The following is a 19,128-nucleotide window of genomic DNA, read 5'->3' as shown; positions in this document are numbered from 1 at the left end:
ATTAGAGAATTCTCTCATTTATATATGTGTTTACCTCCATCTTTGATTTGTTTAAAATTACTGAGAAAGGGGCTAATGACAAATATTTTAAATTTTTTTCAGGAATGTCATATTATTTTACAGTTTTGCCAGTAGTATGTTAGAGTACTTCCTTTTGCGTGCTCACAATAGCATTGACTATTATAGTTTTGTAATAATCCCGTTGATAAGGAAAAATAGCACTTTCCAATTTTTTTCTTTTTTCTTTTTTTTGAGACAGAGTCTCGCTCTGTCACCCAGGCTGGAGTGCAGGGGCTAAAGTGTGTTTCCTATAAGCAGCATATATTTGGATCGTGTTTTTTTTTTTTTTTTTTGAAACGGAGTCTTGCTCTGTCACCCAGGCTGGAGTGCAGTGACACTATCTCGGCTCACTGCAAGCTCCACCTTCTGGGTTCACGCCATTCTCCTGCCTCAGCCTCCTGAGTAGCTGGGACTACAGGCGGCCGCCACCATGCCCGGCTAGTTTTTTTTTATATTTTTAGTAGAGACGGGGTTTGACCGTGTTAGCCAGGATGGTCTCAATCTCCTGACCTCGTGGTCCGCCCAACTCGGCCTCCCATTTTACTATTTTAATATTTATATAAGCTTACTTTTCTTATGTCTTTTTATTTTATTAATGGGGCTTTAGAAGTTAATTATACTCAGATCTGTTATTTTGTCCTTTTATGGCTTCTTCCATTGCTTTTAAGTTGGTAATGCCTAAAATTTATTGGATTTTTCTGCCATGCACTCTACATATTAATTTAATAATATATATAATAATTATAGACATTCATGTACATACGTAAGACTGCATCTATATATAACTTTTTTTGGATACCATCTTCATTTTAAAGATTAGGAAACTGAAAGTTGGTACAAACCCACCAGCACCAAAATTTGAATCATATCCATCTGACTCAGAGACCTAGTTCTTAAATGCTACACTATGATAGTGTTTGCTCTAAACAGATCTTATGTTCACACATAATAATTTTTGCCTTAAAATATTAATTTCTGATTTACAGAAAAGTTACAAAGTTGTAAGCATTGCACAAAGAATTTTTTATGTCCCTCACCGGATTCTCAGTATTTTATATCTTACCACTTTAGCCTTTACTATTCTCTCACGCTCTCTTTTTATGTATATATAAACACACCTGCAGATACATACACATATTTTTTTCTGAATCAATTGATAATAAATTGTAGACATGATACCCTCTCACCTCTAAATATTGTGTATTTCCTGAAAGGTAAAGACTCTTTGTTAAATAACCAGAGGATACCCATTAATATCAGTAAGTTAGCATTAATATAATATTATCATCCAATTCACAGACCCCATTCAAATTTCACTAATTACAATAATAATGTCCTTTCCAGGAAAAAAATTCTTTTGCCCTAAGTCTGTTGAGGATCATATGTTGTGCTTAGTTGCATTCTTACTTTTAATGTTCTTCAATGTAGAATAGTTTTTTAGTATTTCCTTATCTTTCAGGACCTTGACATTTTTGAAGAACACCGACCAGTTATTTTTTTTGGATAACCTTCAATTTGAATTTTCTCTTTGCCCGTGATGATTCCGGTTTTTCATTTTTACAAGAAATGACAGAAGTCATATTGTATCTGTCTCCTTGTATTGTGTCAAGGAGGCACATGATGTTGAGTTGTCTTTTCCAAGTGATGTTAACTTTAAACATTTGATTAAGGTATTATCTTCCAGGTTTCTTCATTATAAAATCACTCCCTTCTCTTTGGTAATTAATAAGTATTTGGTGGAGAAATACACTGAAACTATATAAATAACCTGTTCTTCAACCAAGTTTACTTGTTTTAGTTTGTTGATGATTCTTACTAGAAATTATCTTTATTGTGATGACTGACAAATGATGATATTTTCTAAGACATTTAGTTGGCATATCTGCTGTGAGGAAGAACTTGTTTTACTCCTCCACTCTATCTATCTATCTATCTATCTATCTATCAGATCTATCTATCAATCAATCATCTTTTATATCAGTATCAGTATGTATTCAATGTGTTATATCAACAGTTGGCATACTTTCTTTGCAAAGGGCCAGATAGTGTTTTAGGCTCAGGGAGCCATAAGGTCTCTGTTGCACATAGTCAGCTCTGATGTTGTATTGCAGAAATAACCACAGACAGCATGTAAATGAATAGGTGTGGCTTGTTTTAGTGAAACTTACAGAAACAAGTGGCCTGATGGATTTAGTCCTAGGGCTGTGGTTTGTCTGTCTCCTGGGTTGTATCATTATTTTGATGCTCAAGATTTGGCCAGTAGGACCCTTCACATGGATTATGGGAAAAATGCCCATAAGTTTTAATACTTTCTTACTTTCTGAAACAACATGTTTCTGACTTGTCCTACACTTTGCTTATCCCAGCCCTGAAATTAGCCATTTTTCCAAGAAGCCCTGCTTTGCTTGGTGGATACGGTTTTTAGGAACCAAGATCTGGATGTGAGATGTGCTTCTTGGTTTTTGAATGTCATTGCTTCTACATACTCTTAGTGGACAGATCTAGGAAGTGATGTTTCTATCTATGTATATAGGTACATCTCAACTGATTTATCTATATTAAAACCATGAGTTCACAGCGGTACCTTCAATTCCAGTCCAAAGCCACATGGCTCAACCTAGCCTCAAACTTTTTAAATTTTCAGCTTTCTTCTTCAATAGTGAGAAACCTTGCTTCTATTGTCTTTAATATATTTATATATTTTCTTATTCTACTTTGTAAAACCAGTGTTTGATACACACTCCATAACCTTCTCAACTTTAACACTGCTAGTCATCTGTAACCATACCCTCAGATTTAACTCTGTATGGCCCTTGTTGTCTCCTCAGCCCCAGTTGTTTCTTTGGCACTGGCCACCCTCCTGACTTCTACTGTCTCCTTGGCCTGACCCTGGAAGTCTTTCCAGACTCACTTGCCTCTTTGGCTCTGTAAGACCCTGGGTATCACCAGAGCCTCTGCTCCCTCCATAGAACCCTTGCCCCTGAAGCCTCACTGGCTCTAGCTACATCAAAGAGAGGGAAAGGAAGAGAACCAGTACATATATGTTAAATGAAAATGACAGGAAAGTGGAATGAGCATTTATTTTTCTTTGTCATTTAAATTATTATTTTACTTTAACATTTTAATACTTTGAAATTAATTTTTTTATATAGTAGAACATAAGGTTCTGACTTGAAGTATGTAGTTTTCTAAATGACAGCATTTTTCAATACCATTTTAAACAAATGCTTTCTTTTAAGGACACTCTAAAGATAATTTGCACCATACTAGCTTTCGTAGAACTGTTCATGTGTAAGCACTCACCTTGAGAAGTAGGATATTTTTGCTTTGACTATGACTTAACACTTTTGTCTCTTAAATTATTATTTATATAGTTAACTGTAGAAGCATTGAGATCTATTAAAAATATTATAGGACAGGTAATAGGTATTTATGGTAGCAAGCGAAATAATACAAAGGTTTATAAATAAAATGTTACTACTCTCCCAGGTAGCCAATGTTACCAGTCTTGTATATCTTTCTACTGCCTTTTCTCTGCTCATACAAACATGAGCTTACTCATGCACACACATAAGTGTTTCAAAGCTTTATTTTGAATATATCATGAACACAAAGTGGTATAATTACATATATCAATGTAATATGTAAACATGTTATAAATATAAAATGAACCTCACTTAAACATCACTAAGCTTAAGAAACAGAACATTCCCAATGAGCCTGAATATTCTCATGCGTGATCACATCTCTTTTCTATTCCCTGTCATAGAAATAACCCCATCCCAAATTTTACATTATTTCTTTTCTTTACTTGGGTGCTTATTATTTTTGACTATGCTTCGCTCTTTTGCTATTTATGTATGTATTACTAATTTATTGTTTATCTTCTGTATTTTACATAAATAGTGTTATTTGGGGATTTGTTTTTTCATTCAATTTTATATTTGTTAGATAAATTGGTTTGTATTTTATTTTGTAGAAATGGATTTATATCAAGCACAAAGCACACAAATATGTATATATTTCTTTGCAGCATGCTGTTTGTATTGTGCAGTATACAATAAAAGTGATTATTGCTAACATTTGAGTGCTTATGATTAAAATGGGCCTGGTACTAGTCTAATTCCTTTACATATGTTGATCCATTTAATCCTCACAAGACATCCTATGACAAGCAGTATTATTATTCTTATCCTAACAATAAAGAAGAAAACAAACCTAAGGCACAGAGATGTTATAAAACTGGTCCAGTTTTATTAATTGGTAGCAGAAATAGAAGTAAGAATAAGGACATTATTACTAAGACAGTATCTGTGTGTTTTTGGATGGAGTGGGGATGTGATCAGGAAAAGGAATGTGGCACAGAGCTGAGGTCTGGAGCATGGTGAGGGCTTTGGCACGCAGGGCAGCATGGGGCCACAATCAGTTGTTAGATATTCAGGAATTTTATGAGCTGTTTGTTAAACTATTGGTATCTTGAACTTGAGATCAGATTATTATTAATATCATATAAATCAGAAATACATAAATGCTCAAAATCAGGACCTCATCCCTCCACTCTGCAGATAATTCCTTTACCAGCATACCAATGGTTGATGGGTTTCCCTGTCAGGCTACTGTCAGTGTTCAATTTATTGACCAAAGATGTGTTTATGCAGGTGTTCATTTTATGATAATTCATTAAGTTGTTCATGTATATTTTCTGTACATTGGCAATATTTTACAATGAAAAGTTTTTTTAAAGTAATACCAAGTGTCATTAGGAGGAGAAGAGTACTTTGTGCATCTTGGTGGCAGTGGGGCAATAAAAGGTGGAGAGCAGTCTGGGAAATAGGGAAGATATTTCTTTTATTATAATAGGTGGGATGGATTTTTTGGATAATAACTTGCTTGCAGATGTAATATTCTTCATGTAAATATTAAGTGAATAAGCAGATGCTATAAATTATACATGAAGGGATTATGCTTTTAAAACTTGTCAAGCAGTAGATAAATACTGGTTGCTACAAGAAAGGCTTAATGTTAAAGGATTTTTATGAATCCAGCTTTGTTTTTTTAAAGTATTCTTTCTTCTATATTATGCATATTACATATATTATATTTTCATTTTTTAAAATAGATATTTTGAAATTACTTTAAAATTTGTACATTATGATAGAACTGTTATATACATTTTAATATTTTTTGCTCATTTTCACTTATTGACACAGCATTTATTAAATGTCCTCAATAATATATATTTTCTGTATACAAGTGACATAGAAGAAATAGGCTAAAAAGCAGATAATTACAATAAAACAGAGTGTCATTTTTTCTGTGCTTTGTTCAATAATGTGTGGGGTGAAAATGGAGAGAGTCCTTAAATGAAGACAAATTTAATTGAGAATGGAAGACATATTGGAAAACCTATTAATGTAATAAAAACAAAAAACTATTAAAATATTAATATAGATAGTTTGGGATTATACATTTATAAATGGATATTAATATATTACACCTTTTTAAAAAGTTCTTTTTTCCACAAAGTCAGACATTCAGTAAATAATTTGAAGTTACCAAAAATTTGAAAGCTAAATTTTGGATACTCATATATTATTAAAATTGTATAACATTAATATAAATGTTGTAATTTAGATACGTATAATTATTCAAAAATGCCATAGTATCCCAACATAATTGCATTTAGCTTATTTAATATCTTGTATGTTTTATTTTTACTTTTTTTTTTCTGTTTTGTTCTAGATGGTCCCCGGCCATCACAAAAAGAAATTATATCACTGAGGGCATTTATGCTACTTTTTCTGAAACAGCTCATACTGAAGGTAAAATAATTTTATATAATTTAGAATTACAGTATATTAGGTAGAAAGGAATTTCTGGCATGTTTTAAAATTATTATTGTTAAATTAGTAATAGCTACCTTTAAGTCATGAATTGCTTTCAAAATTCTGCACATCTTAGTATTAACTTTTATTGAACTTAACTAACTTCTGGTTAAATCCTCTCTGAAATCTTCCCTATTAAGGGATGTGACAGAAATGGACAAGGAACATGTGAATAAGAATTGAGCCCTTATTCTTATAATAATTGACCATTATTCTAGAAAATGATCTGTGTGCCAGTTTAAGAAGGCTTACATAATGCATTTTATTGTAGTAGGATGTTTTAAATGTTAAGAGGAAACCAAAGTGAAAATAAAAATAAATTGTGAGATAGTACCCAAAAATTGATACTGTATAGTCTTGAATTTATATTGTTTTAAGGAAAGAGTAAGTGATTAGAAAATAGTCATAAGAATACTTAGATGGTCAAATATGCTAACTTTTTATAGTGAATGTCAATCAAATATTAATGACTTAAAAATTGATATAATTTTCTAAATATTTACTTAATTAACTTGAAATAATATAGTCTATAAATTGTGAAATGTGCGGGGATTTTAATTAAAATATCGCTATTTTAAACTTACTTTTATTTTCTTTTAAAATGATTATTTTGACATCTTTTTTAAATTAAAATTTTAATTTTAGATGTAAAGTAATAAAATATTTTTTAAAAATTAGGATCGAGGGGTCAAGGAAGATGAACTTCAGAGTATATTAAATTACCTACTTACGATGCATGAGGTAGGACATGTTATGGGCCTTTTATTTTAATTATTTAAGCCAATCTTTAGAGTAAAATTTTAAATCAATTTTGTTGATTTATGCAGGATGAAAATATTCATGATGTGCTACAGTTACTAGTGGCTTTAATGTCAGAACACCCAGCCTCAATGATACCAGCATTTGATCAAAGAAATGGAATAAGGTATGATATTACTATTAGACTTTAATGGAGCACAGTTGTTCCTCCTAGAATAACTCCTATGAATATTTGAATAAATATTGCAAAATCTTACACATAAGAGAATAAATGGAGAATGCTGCTATTGATCCTCGAATACTCAGGAAACTGATGAAGTGTATAAACAGTAGTCTCAGGAATCAAGAAGAGTAATTAAATTGTTTTTGCGATAGTAAGGGCATTACAAGTTGTGAATAGAGCTTTTTTTTTTTGACACGAAAAAGCAAGGCACGTTTTACCAAAAGAGGATACAATGAAATTTTATGATATGAGGCCTGAGAGAGTTTATAGCCAAATTTGGAAGGTTCATAGAATGGCAATAACTTCAGTGTTTTTTTTTTTCAGTTGGTGATGAAAATTAAAAGAATTTTGAATAGGGGAAATGTTGTTCTCAGATTCCTGTTTTGTTAGATTTACAATCACCAGTGTGAAACAACAGTTGAAGGACAAACTGGCGTAGCAACATCAGCAGGGAGCTCATTCATCTGTATTAAAGATGACGGAGACGACGACCTGAGACAGTGCCAGTGCAATGCAATGGAAATAACACAGATGAAAGATATTTTGGAATAAGAGGCCAAGGCCAAAAGAAATTGAAAACCAACTTTTGTTGTGGCACTTGAAAAGTAACTTGGTAGATAGGTGAAATATAATTTCTTAATTAGTATTTTTATGAACTTAACCCTATAATTTAGCTTCTTAAGGAATTCTTCTGTTTTATTTTTCTGGAGTTTTAATTAGTGGATGAGCAGGATATCAAGGTTATATCATGTATAATGCAATGAATTTCCACAGATTTATTGTGAAAAAGAGTTTAAAAAACAGTTGGAAATAATATATCAGTGACTGTCAAGGGCTTTTTTAGGTGCTTTTTTTTACTTGGCCATTTATATCAATGAATAACAACTTTCTAGACTTGAAGAACTCCTTTTCAAATTAGAGAAGCAATCACTATCTCTATATACATATCCCGATCACTTTGTGTTTATAATTCAGGGGGCTGCCAATCTATTTGAAGAAGATTATGCATTTAGTGATTAACAACTATTATAATTTTTTACTCTTGTTATAATTTTTACTGTTGATACTTAACTAATTTTACCAAATAATGGCAATTTCATATAGTTTGATCTAATAATGTAGTACAATTACACTCACTTCTGAACTTATATTTAGATTGAATAATTAGTGTCCTTGTCCTTAGATTTTGCTTTATTATACTATCTAATAAATTTAGTGAATCAGTTGAAGATATCCACATTACTGTTATGGAAGATACCAAACTTAGATTGTCTAATATGATGAAATGCAGAAATATAATTCTATTATTTTGACACATCGGAAATATGATTCTACAATTGAGAGTACTATTTGGTAAGATCTTTAGGATTTACATAGTATTTTAAATGTATGGTACGAAAGAACTGATTAAGCACAACAGATTAAAAGGCCTTGTGCTCATGGCTGACCATGAGCAGAGCATGTCAGATTATCACCAGTGTGTTAAAAACAATCAGACAGATTAAAAAACGGCCTTTCCTTGACACTTCAGCTTTTCTACTTCAAAAATGCGGAGAAAGCTGGTTCAGAATACTATAAAAGATGAAAAAATGAGGCTTATTAGATAGAAAATATTGAAAATGACTGAAACATTTATATGTCTGTATTCTAGAAAATAGCCATTAAAGGCTAACAGTTGTATATGAAGTGTTTTGGGAGGAAAATTCTGGTCTGTTGTAATTCATACAATTGAGTTCAGTATAATAGTTGAATAAAAAGAATGAACTCAGTTTAATTCTGATGGTATGCATTATAATTGGGCTTAAGGAAGCCCTTGTAATAACAGAACACTGAACTAAGCAGCCAAAAAATTGATATTTTTATATCTGGAAATTTTCAAAGAAAGGAATAGACAACTACATGTCTTATATAGCTTAGAGCATTTGCTGGCTGAATATAGTGAGCTTAAGCAGGTGAATTAGGATTATTATTAATTAGTAATAATGTATATTACAAGTAAACATTCATTAACAAAGTAAATTTCTTATTCATACTGTATCACATCCCTATGTAAGTAGATGTGTGATGGCCCTAGACATTTTCATGTTTCAACATTAATCATAATTTCTCTTGACCCAGGACAGGGTCTGATACCTTTTTTTCCTGCTACTCAAAGTTATTCCTAGAAAGTAGAAACTCTGTGAGAACTTCTAATTCTATATTTGAGTGTAGCCACATTTTTAGACTGTGAGGGTTTTGTTTTTTGTTTTTTGACAGAGTCTCGCTCTGTTGTCTACGCTGAAGTGCAGTGGCACCATCTCGGCTCACGGCAGCCTCCACCTCCTGGGTTCAAGCAGTTCTCATGCCTTAGCCTCCCAAGTAGCTGGCATGATAGGCATGTGCCACCACACCCGACTAGTTTTTTTTGTATTTTAGTAGAGATGGGATTTCACCATGTTGCCTAGGCTGCTCTTGAACTTCTGTGCTCAGGCAGTCTGCCCACCTTGGCCTCCTAAAGTGTTAGGATTACAGGCGTGAGCCATCATGCCTGGCCCAGACTGTGAGCTTTTACTCTGGTTCTCAAGACTGTTTTTGCTGTTTAATGTTGTATCTTATGATTTCTTGAATGTATTTTTTTTGACATGTCTGACTTCGCTATTCTCAAACTTGTCTTTTTTCATTACTGATCTTGGTTCCTAAAAGTTTTGAAAATGGATTTCATTGTTAACCCATACATATTTATGAGTGTGGGATTTGACAAAAAAGATGTTTCAAAGGAAATAATCACTTATTCTCATAGTTTATTCTTTTATCATAGTTTATTCTTTAACTGTTACTCTCTAATAGTTTATTCTCTAAAAAAGAGAAAAAGAAGCAGTATCACTAACTTCTTTTTTAACAGTATAAGCTCTTCACAAAACTAAAAATAATGAGATTAACTTTAAGCTATTTGTTCTCCTTTGTAAGTATCACTGAAATTGTGAAAATTATATTTCATCTTTTACTAGATTCGCTTGTTCAGCTGAGTACTTTACCTGAAAATATACAATGGCATTTTAGTTTTTAAGAAACATATTTAATAAAATAAAGCACACTATAGTGTTATAGCACCTAAAGAACCTTCTTATATTCTAGAATTAGTTGCCAGTGTATATAGTTGTCATTGTCCCTTCTACTTTATGGAAACAAATTGCTTTTTTTTAATAGAAAAAATATGGAATAAAATGTCTAAACACTTACAAATATTATAATGAATATGGCCCTACTGGTATATAGTACTTGAAGTGATTGTATAGGTTAGTTTGTATATTAGTGGAGGCTGTTTTGCTCCAAGTAAGAGAAAACCTCTCAAGCTTTTGAAGTAAAAACTGAATAATGTGTTTGTTAAAAAAAAATCTTGGCCGGGCGCGGTGGCTCAAGCCTGTAATCCCAGCACTTTGGGAGGCCGAGGCGGGCGGATCACGAGGTCAGAGATCGAGACCCTCCTGGCTAACACGGTGAAACCCCGTCTCTACTAAAAAATACAAAAAACTAGCCGGGCGCAGTGGCGGGCGCCTGTAGTCCCAGCTACTCGGAGGCTGAGGCGGGAGAATGGCGGGAACCCGGGAGGCGGAGCTTGCAGTGAGCCCAGATCACGCCACTGCACTCCAGCCTGGGCGACACAGCGAGACTCCGTCTCAAAAAAAAAAAAAAAAAAAAAAATCTTAGAGTAGGAACCAGGAATTATAGGGCTATTAGGAAACAAATTTGCTTTCTCTACTGCTTTCTGTAAGCTGTTTAATCCTTCCTTCTGTATGTTGACTAGCCTCTCTGAACAGAAACAAAACATTGCTGTTCTAGTTTCTGTTTTAAACAGTTGTCAAATTCAAGAGCCCAGCAAAGAGGAGATATTGTTTCTTAGACCTCATTCCAAATTCTCAAAAAGGAGAAATAACTAGGCAGGTGCCTACCTGTCATCTAATTAGTCATACCAAGAAAACAGGGTTAGGGTGCAGTGGCTCACGCCTGTAATTCTAGCACTTTGAGAGGCCGAGGTAGTCGGATCGTTTGAACACAGGAGTTCCAGACTAGCCTGGACAATATGGCAAAACCTCACCTCTATACTAAAATTAAGAAAAAACATTTTAAAAAAGAAAGAAAATGGGGTTATCAGGTTTAAATGTTGGGGCCAATTCTTAGAGAGAAGAGATGTGGCCTAACTAAGCATGTGTCTTAAAACTGAAAATTGTGTTTAGTATGTTGGGAGGCAGTACTTATGAACACCAGTCACATTGCCCTTTTGAGTGTATGGTTGAAGGACATGTTTAAAGAAAAATTATTAAAGCATGCTAGTTTTTAATTTTTCCAAAGAATTACAATCCTGAGAATAAAATCGTTAGAGAAATTTTGTATTTCACATATGTATAATTTATTTGTAAAGTATATAGTGTGTTTTTGTTTTTAATATTAGTAAGTTTTTAAAAGATAATTTATGTATTTTTTAGGGTGATCTACAAATTACTGGCTTCTAAAAGTGAAAGTATTTGGGTTCAAGCTTTGAAGGTTCTGGGATACTTTCTGAAGCATTTAGGTCACAAGTAAGTTGATATTTGTCATAATGCATTCTAGAAATAAGTATTGAGATTATATTTTTATGAGTTTTGTTTGTAATGTGAGATGAAATTTGACTTGAATAATGTAACAGTGGAAAATAATAGCTTTCTGTGATAGAAGTTGCAAAAAATTTTTATAAAATATATTTTATTAATAGTAGATTATGGGACAAGATTACAATGTAAGTAATATAGTTTATTTCTCTATTCTTCCTAAAAAGAAAGTATTATCTCTTCTGAAGATGTAATAAAATATTTTGTCAAGACAAAATGATGCACATATAGGTATGATTTCAAGGAAAGCTTTCTTGGCAAGGAAATACCATGTGTATGTTGCAGTCTCTCTGAGAATTGATCTTATGCTTACCTGCTGAGTCAGTGTTTGTTATTAGTTTCTAACAGTAGGGCTTATTGATTAATTTTGTGACTTAAAGATGCTAGAATACCTCATATCTTTTCCCAAATCCAGAATTTGAATACTTTCTAAGAACACTTTTTGTGTAAGAAACTACTGCTGGCTTAGTGGTTGCAATTCATACTACACTATCCAGTGTGTGAATATAGTTTTAAGAATATATTTTCCTTACAAATGAAGCCAAGGAAGTAGTGCAACTGTAATTTAATTGTTACTAGATGAGGTTCCTATCAGAACCTCATTGTTGTCCTTTTTTTTTTTTGTACTTAAACTTGCAGAGCGCGTATTTGTAATAATCATGAAAACTGCACAAAATTCAGATAAGACATGTCTAACAAGCTGTATAGCCTAGAAGTTTAAATATTTTTAAAATTTTGGTACCAAACCATAATTAAGTAAGGGAGACTGGATATGCTATGAATATAAGGAATAGTTCAAACAAAGCCAGGATTGTAGAAAAGGATACAGACACACACACAGACAGACACACACACATATGTACATACACACATACATGGAACTGTAAGTACACTTGGTGACAGAGTACTGGGAGTGAAGACCCATATGCTCTTTTTATATTAACAGATAAAGATCGCTTATTTAACTTCAGTTAATTAAAATAAATTGACTGGACAAGGTTAAAGGATTGTAGCCCAAGATGCAATCTCCTAAAAATGTCAAGAAAGCACATTAAAAAATTTACAAAAAGATGAAAACTCAATACCAAATTAAAAATAGCAAGCAGGCAATTTCCTGTATAAACATGGTGTTTAAGATGCTCTATTTTCCCCTCTTTTCCTGTAAACTGTATAAATGATACAACAAGAAGTAAAAAATGTACTCTTTACCACAAATGTTATCACAAGTAGAAGACAGATGCAAATATATGAACCCCAAAATATGAGTATCAGCTGCTTAAAGTTGCTAAGGTTGGCTGAAAGCTGTTAAGGCTAAAGAGAAAATACCAAGAGAGTGGTGAGAGAGTTCAGTTATAGCAAATAAGAAGTGTCAGTGAAAGTACATTTTCTGAAGATGAGAGGCACACCTTAAATTACAAAAGTAGATCATTTGTTTGAAATAATAGATATACATATATCATGCCTGATAGCAGAGTTTTTTTTAAATCAGATTGGTTTCAGAAAAGGAGAAGATACATCACAAAGAATTACACAGATGAGCTGTATTTGTGGCAAGCAGTCTGTCTCTGTAGCTATAGAGAAAGAGAAAGTTTTTGGATTGTGAAAGCAAAAAGATTACCCTTGTCCCTTCTTTTACACATGTTCATGGAAGTGTCCTGCAGATGGATGGTCCACGTAAATTAGACTGTATCAAAAGAATTGGCAGATCATCAGTGCATGTGTATCAGATAAAAAACATGGAAAAAATAAGTCAAAGTAATCAGTACATGAATAGCACTTAGTAGAAAAATACTGCTATGGAATATAAAGCATTTTGATTTAAAAATGTGCTAGAATAAGTTAAAAATAATACATACATACATACATACATAAGTAGCTTCTGAGAAAGAACCACTAAACAGAATTTGGAGAAGTAATCCAGCTGCTTGGGAGGCTTACGCAGGAGGATTACTTGAGCCCAGGAGTTTGAGTCTAGCCTGGGCAATGAAGCAAGATCCCCTTCTGGAAAAAAAAAATTTGTAACAAATGTTAACATGGTGATACGGTTTGGTTGTGTCCCCCCACCTAAAATCTCATCTTGAATTGTAATCCCCATGTGTGAAGGGTGGGACCAGGTGGACATAATTGGATCATGGGGGCAGTTCCCCCCTGCTGTTCTTGTAATAGTGAGTCACATGAGATCTGATGGTTTTGTAAGCATTTGGCATTTCCCCTGCTTTCCCTCACTCCATCTTGCTGCCCTATGAAGAAGGTGCCTGCTTCTCCTTGCCTTCCACCATGATTGTAAGTTTCCTGAGGCCTCCCCAGCAATGCAGAACTGTGAGTCAATTAAACCTCTTTCCTTTATAAATTAGCCAGTCTTGGATATTTCTTCATAGCAGTGTGAGAACAGACTAGCACAGATAGCATGGAAGTATTTAATTATGAACTAATAAAACATTGGACAAATACTGGAGGAAAAGAGCTATACACAAAAAAATAAAATTGGAAATTGCTCAAAGGCAAAACTCTGGCTAATAACATAGTGAAATACACAGAAGATAAAACTGAAAAAAAAAGCAAATAATATGAATAGATAAAACGTGAGTTTAGGATTAGAAAGAAAATGAGCAACATGGGAGAAAAACAAATTACCATAATGGCATAAATCGGCCGGACGCAGTGGCTCACGCCTGTAATCCCAGCACTTTGGGAGGCCGAGGTGGGCAGATCAATGAGGTCAGCAGTTTGAGACCAGCCTGGCCAACATGGTGAAACCCCATCTCTACTAAAAATACAAAAATTAGCCGGGCATGGTGATGGGCACCTGTCATCCCAGCTACTCGGGAGGCTGAGACAGAAGAATCGCTTGAACCTAGGAGGCAGAGGTTGCAGTGAGCTGAGACTGTACTATTGCATTCCAGAGCTTGGGCAGCAGAGCGAGACTCCATCTCAGAAATAATAATAATAATAATAATAATAATAATAATAATATAATAATGGCATAAATAGAGTTCCCAAATAAGAAAAGCAGAACAATGGAACAAAACAAATATTTAAATCTATAATTCAATGAAGTCTTGATGTAAGATTTTGCCATTCTTATTTAGAGGACATATTGTGTGCCAGGGAAAACTGACCTAGAATGGTTAGCATCAAGGTGTGTTACTGGACTTAAATATAAGAATACTTTGTATATTAATGCACAAATAAAGAGAAAAATGAGTCTGGCTTTAGACTCTAAAATAACCTTCAATACAAAAATCTATAACAATCATAAGACACCTAAATGAAGAAAGTGGGAGCCAAACTATCCTTTAAGTAAAAAGAACACTGTCAAACATTTTTAAGCCATACAGCAAATTATTTCTGTGACTAAATCTTGAGGAAATTGCTGAGGATAAAGGCCAGCCAACTAGGAATTACTGGAGAAACTATTGCTAAGGACAGCTGATGAGCACTGAATAAATTTATGCTAATACATAAAATAAATTCTGATCTATCACAGTAATACCTACATTTATTTTAGTCTTAGTTTTATGGTTAAAATGAATTGGGAGGGGTGAGAAAAGAAGGAAAGCAGAGCAAGTGCAAAGAGTCAGAATTTCTATGTAAGCAGACAGATGAAATATTGCAAATATAGGCCTATTGACTAAAATTTGATGATATAGATGAAATGAAAAAATTAAGAGCAAATATGCTGAGATTTACATTTTGCATAGTAGGGAAATACCCTTTTTAAACAGATGTAGGATTACTTATTCTTTCATAAAGAGATAAGCAGTTCTATAAAATTATAGAGCTTTCAAAATATTTAAGATCTGTATGGATAAAACTAAGAACAATATATGTAATGGAACTTTAAAAAATCTGTAAAGATAAGTAGGCCTAACATAAAATATGACGTATCTAAGACCAGTCATACTGTCACAAAAAATAAATGCAAAAGCTTTTATACATCACCTGTTGTAAGAAAAATATCACAATTGATCACAGTAATAAAACCCAGTTCTATATGCAAGAAAAACACCAGAAAACCAAAGTGGTTTTGAAAGGTTAAAAGTAAAAGGATGAGTAAAGATTTATCATATAAGCACAAAGAAAGCAGAAAGTAGGAATCATGATCTTAATATTGGACAAATTAGAATACAAGCCAAAAAGCAATAGCCATTAGATAAAGAATTATTTATAATGATAAAATAGACACATTCATAAAATAGAAATTACAGGAGAAACAGTGAAAGTTTAAAACTTTAAAACAAACTTTAATTCACCTATTTCAGTCCACAAAAAGCCAAAAAGTATCTGGAATGGCGGGATAAATCTTCTCATCCTTAAACTTGTGGGTTGATGTATATGAAGATTGGAGTGCTATCATGCTGGTTCCAGGGGCTCATGGTGCAGAACTTACAGCTTGCTAGGTTTTATACTACAAGTCAGTAAGTTTAGAGGGTGCTTTGCCTGACACCGCCTGCAGGGTCTTATCATTTAAAATACACAGCCATGAGATTTGACCTTGACTCTGTGGATAGTGAAAAATAGCAACTCATCTAAAGGGGCCTACTAGCCAGAGGCAGGATAAGAGAATCATCAAACTATGTACCCGGTGAAGTAGAACTTTGGTGGAGGCTGTTGTGGAACATTTGAATTTTTTTTTTTTTTTTTTTTTGAGATGGAGTCTGGCTCTGTCGCCTGGGCTGGAGTGCAGTGGCCGGATCTCAGCTCACTGCAAGCTCCGCCTCGCGGGTTTCCGCCATTCTCCTGCCTCAGCCTCCCGAGTAGCTGGGACTACAGGCGCCCGCCACCTCGCCCGGCTAGTTTTTTGTATTTTTTAGTAGAGACGGGGTTTCACCGTGTTAGCCAGGATGGTCTCGATCTCCTGACCTCGTGATCCGCCCGTCTCGTCCTCCCAAAGTGCTGGGATTACAGGCTTGAGCCACCGCGCCTGGCCTTGAATTTCGTTTATACAAAGAGCTTTTGAGATTCAAATAGAGCACCAAAGATAATATTCTGCTCTTTTAGCTGATGATTTTTGAACCAGTTCACCCTAATTAGTGGACTTGAAGATCTCAAAGCATGGATGAAAAATAGAGAGTGAGAGAAAAGATAAAGCCTTTGAAAGTAAGAGACTTCATATGTGACTATTAAGAGTTCTTAGAGAAAACTGATGGATGTAAAAACTAGATATCCTGAAACACTTTGATCTACTAAAAACCTAGAAATGTTGGATAAAAATATGTCAAAAATCCTGTTAAATATGTAGGTGTTCACACAAAAGTAAAGGAAATTCTTATATGCCAGAAATGAAAATCAAGCATACCAAAAGAAACAAGACTTTAAAAGCAAGGTAATTTTAAAATAAGTCATGTGATTTAAAAAACCCTAAGTAACTTGTGAAAATGAAAAGGTAGTAATTACAATTAACACCTATATGGAAACATTAAACAGATTAGACAAAGCTTCAGAAATAATTGGTGAACTGAGAGATAGAACTGAAGAAATTACCTAGAAATCAACACCAATAAACAAGATTACAAACATGAAATTAAGAGAGATAGAGAAAGAAGGAAAGGTTTCAAATATGGCTAATAAGAGTTACAGAAAAATGGAAGAGAGAATGAGGAAGAGACACTATTCAAAGTAAATTACTAACGTTTTACAAAATTGATGAAAGAACTGATTTTTCAGATTTTGGAAGTAAAATGAATTATAATCAGGGAAAATTAGCATGAAATCTTACCACAAAGTGAAACTCCAGAGCCCAACAAGGACAAGGAGAGCAACAAAGGGAAGTTAGCCATGTAATATTACGAGAAATATAATATTTTAGTAAAGAAAACAGTACAGTACATATTTGTGAATAAACAGAGCAAAATGCAGTCCACAGATTGACCCAAATACTTAGTGATTTTAGTGCTAATAAAGGTGCCATCTCTGATGAATAGAGTGATGATATACTTAAAAAAATGCTGTCTTGTTAAAGGAGTGGAACAAATGATATATTTTTATTTGCATTTGAAAAGTTAATAGGCAGTTATAACAAATGTACCACTCTGGTGAGGGATGTTGACAGTGGGGAAAGCTGTGTGTATATAGGGGTAGGGACATATGGGACTCCCTACTTTCTGCTCAATTTTACTGTGAACCTAAAACTTCTCTAAAAATAAAGTGCATTTAAAAGAGAAGGGGAAAGTTTTAGGGAAATGAGAAATCATAAAATGTTCACTTGTGTGGGGGAGCTGTGAGTGATGTGGACATGTAAGGGATGAGTTGGGTGTAAAATCTCTCTGGGTATCTTTTTATGTCATCATATATTTTTAACTTGGTAAATGTCTTATTTGAAAAATTAAATGATAAAAACTGGTATTGCATTATTTAAATATATAAAAATAAACTTTAAGGCAAAAAATTATTGAGGACGAAGGAGGGCACCATATTATGAAAAAGATGTCATTCACTAGGAATGTAAAACAGTTTCAAATGCATATATACCTAGTGTAGGTGAGTCATAGAAATCTATTATTGACTAAATTTGGAAGAGTGTTTTACAAGTTTTAACATATTTTTCTCCTTAAAAGATCAATTACAAAAAATCTCAAAAGTATAATTTGAAAAAAAATTCATTGGCTTGAGTGCCATACACATTCTTTTCAAGCACACAAAACTATAGAAATTATTTAAATGAGGCCATAAAGTAGGTTCAATAAATTTAAACAAATTGTCATACAGGTAACTTTCTCTGCAAACAGTGCAGTTAGACAAGAAATCAATGATAAAAATTAAACTTAGAAAATAGAAATATGTATCTTCTAAATAACAAGAAGTTATTCATTATGCAAATTATACAATGCAGTAAAAAATATTTAAAATTATGTGTATTTACACTGGTGAGATTTGGTCTAAATGATACTAGAGAAAATTCATAGTTGTAAATATTTATATTAAAAACAGAAAGGTACTTAGGTTTTCATTTTTCTAGGCTCTCAGTTATGCTTACCTCATTAATTGTTTGCCTAAGAAGGCAAAAAAATAATAAAGGGCAGAAGTGAATGAAACAGAAAGCAAGACTATTAAACAGAGTAACAGCAAGGCCAAAAAGCTGTATTATTCACTTATAAAATACTTTTCCGTGACTAGCTAGATAAAGAAGGAATCAGCCACTATTTCACCTAATAAAATTAGTACAACCTTGATACCAAAATTGGATATGGATTATCCAATTATAAGGGAAAGGTATGGTCAATCTCCCTTATGAACATAAGTCTATCAGTTGCTTTTTAAAAGTGTACAGCATAACCAAGTTTAGGGTAGTCATAGAATGTAAAGGTGGTTTGACATCAGGACAACATTTAATCTATTTATTAACAAAGGAGAATAGCTTTATAATTAAGATGTGTGCAAAAAATTTTCATAAAATTCAGTAGCATTCATCATAAAAATTTTTAGCAAACCACAAATAGAAAATAGTGTATTAAATCTGGTATCCTATGTCTACTGAAAACTTTCCACAGTCCTATTTAGTAATGAAATGTTAGAAGCATCCCCTTTGAATAACTAACAATTAACGAAAGCCTGCTTTCACCAGCCGTGTTCGACA

The 19,128-nt window shown here is 33.3% G+C and overlaps 1 protein-coding gene across 8 annotated transcripts in view; it reads left to right on the top strand.

The window, feature by feature from the left end:
* The window catches only part of NBEA (neurobeachin), a 786,519-nt gene that overhangs the window by 166,812 nt on the left and 600,579 nt on the right, over positions 1–19,128 (top strand). For all 8 annotated transcript variants that reach the window (XM_033235426.1, XM_033235381.1, XM_033235435.1 and 5 more), the window contains 4 exons: positions 5,803–5,882; positions 6,624–6,686; positions 6,773–6,870; positions 11,391–11,483. In XM_033235426.1, the coding sequence (XP_033091317.1) occupies positions 5,803–5,882; positions 6,624–6,686; positions 6,773–6,870; positions 11,391–11,483 (334 nt within the window). The remainder of the gene's footprint in view (positions 1–5,802; positions 5,883–6,623; positions 6,687–6,772; positions 6,871–11,390; positions 11,484–19,128) is intronic.

This window comes from Trachypithecus francoisi, unplaced genomic scaffold (genome assembly GCF_009764315.1).
Source record: "Trachypithecus francoisi isolate TF-2019V2 unplaced genomic scaffold, Tfra_2.0 Contig01461, whole genome shotgun sequence".
NCBI lineage: Eukaryota > Metazoa > Chordata > Mammalia > Primates > Cercopithecidae > Trachypithecus > Trachypithecus francoisi.
Note: the sequence above shows the minus strand (reverse complement) of the source record. Positions and strands in the feature narration are given on the sequence as shown.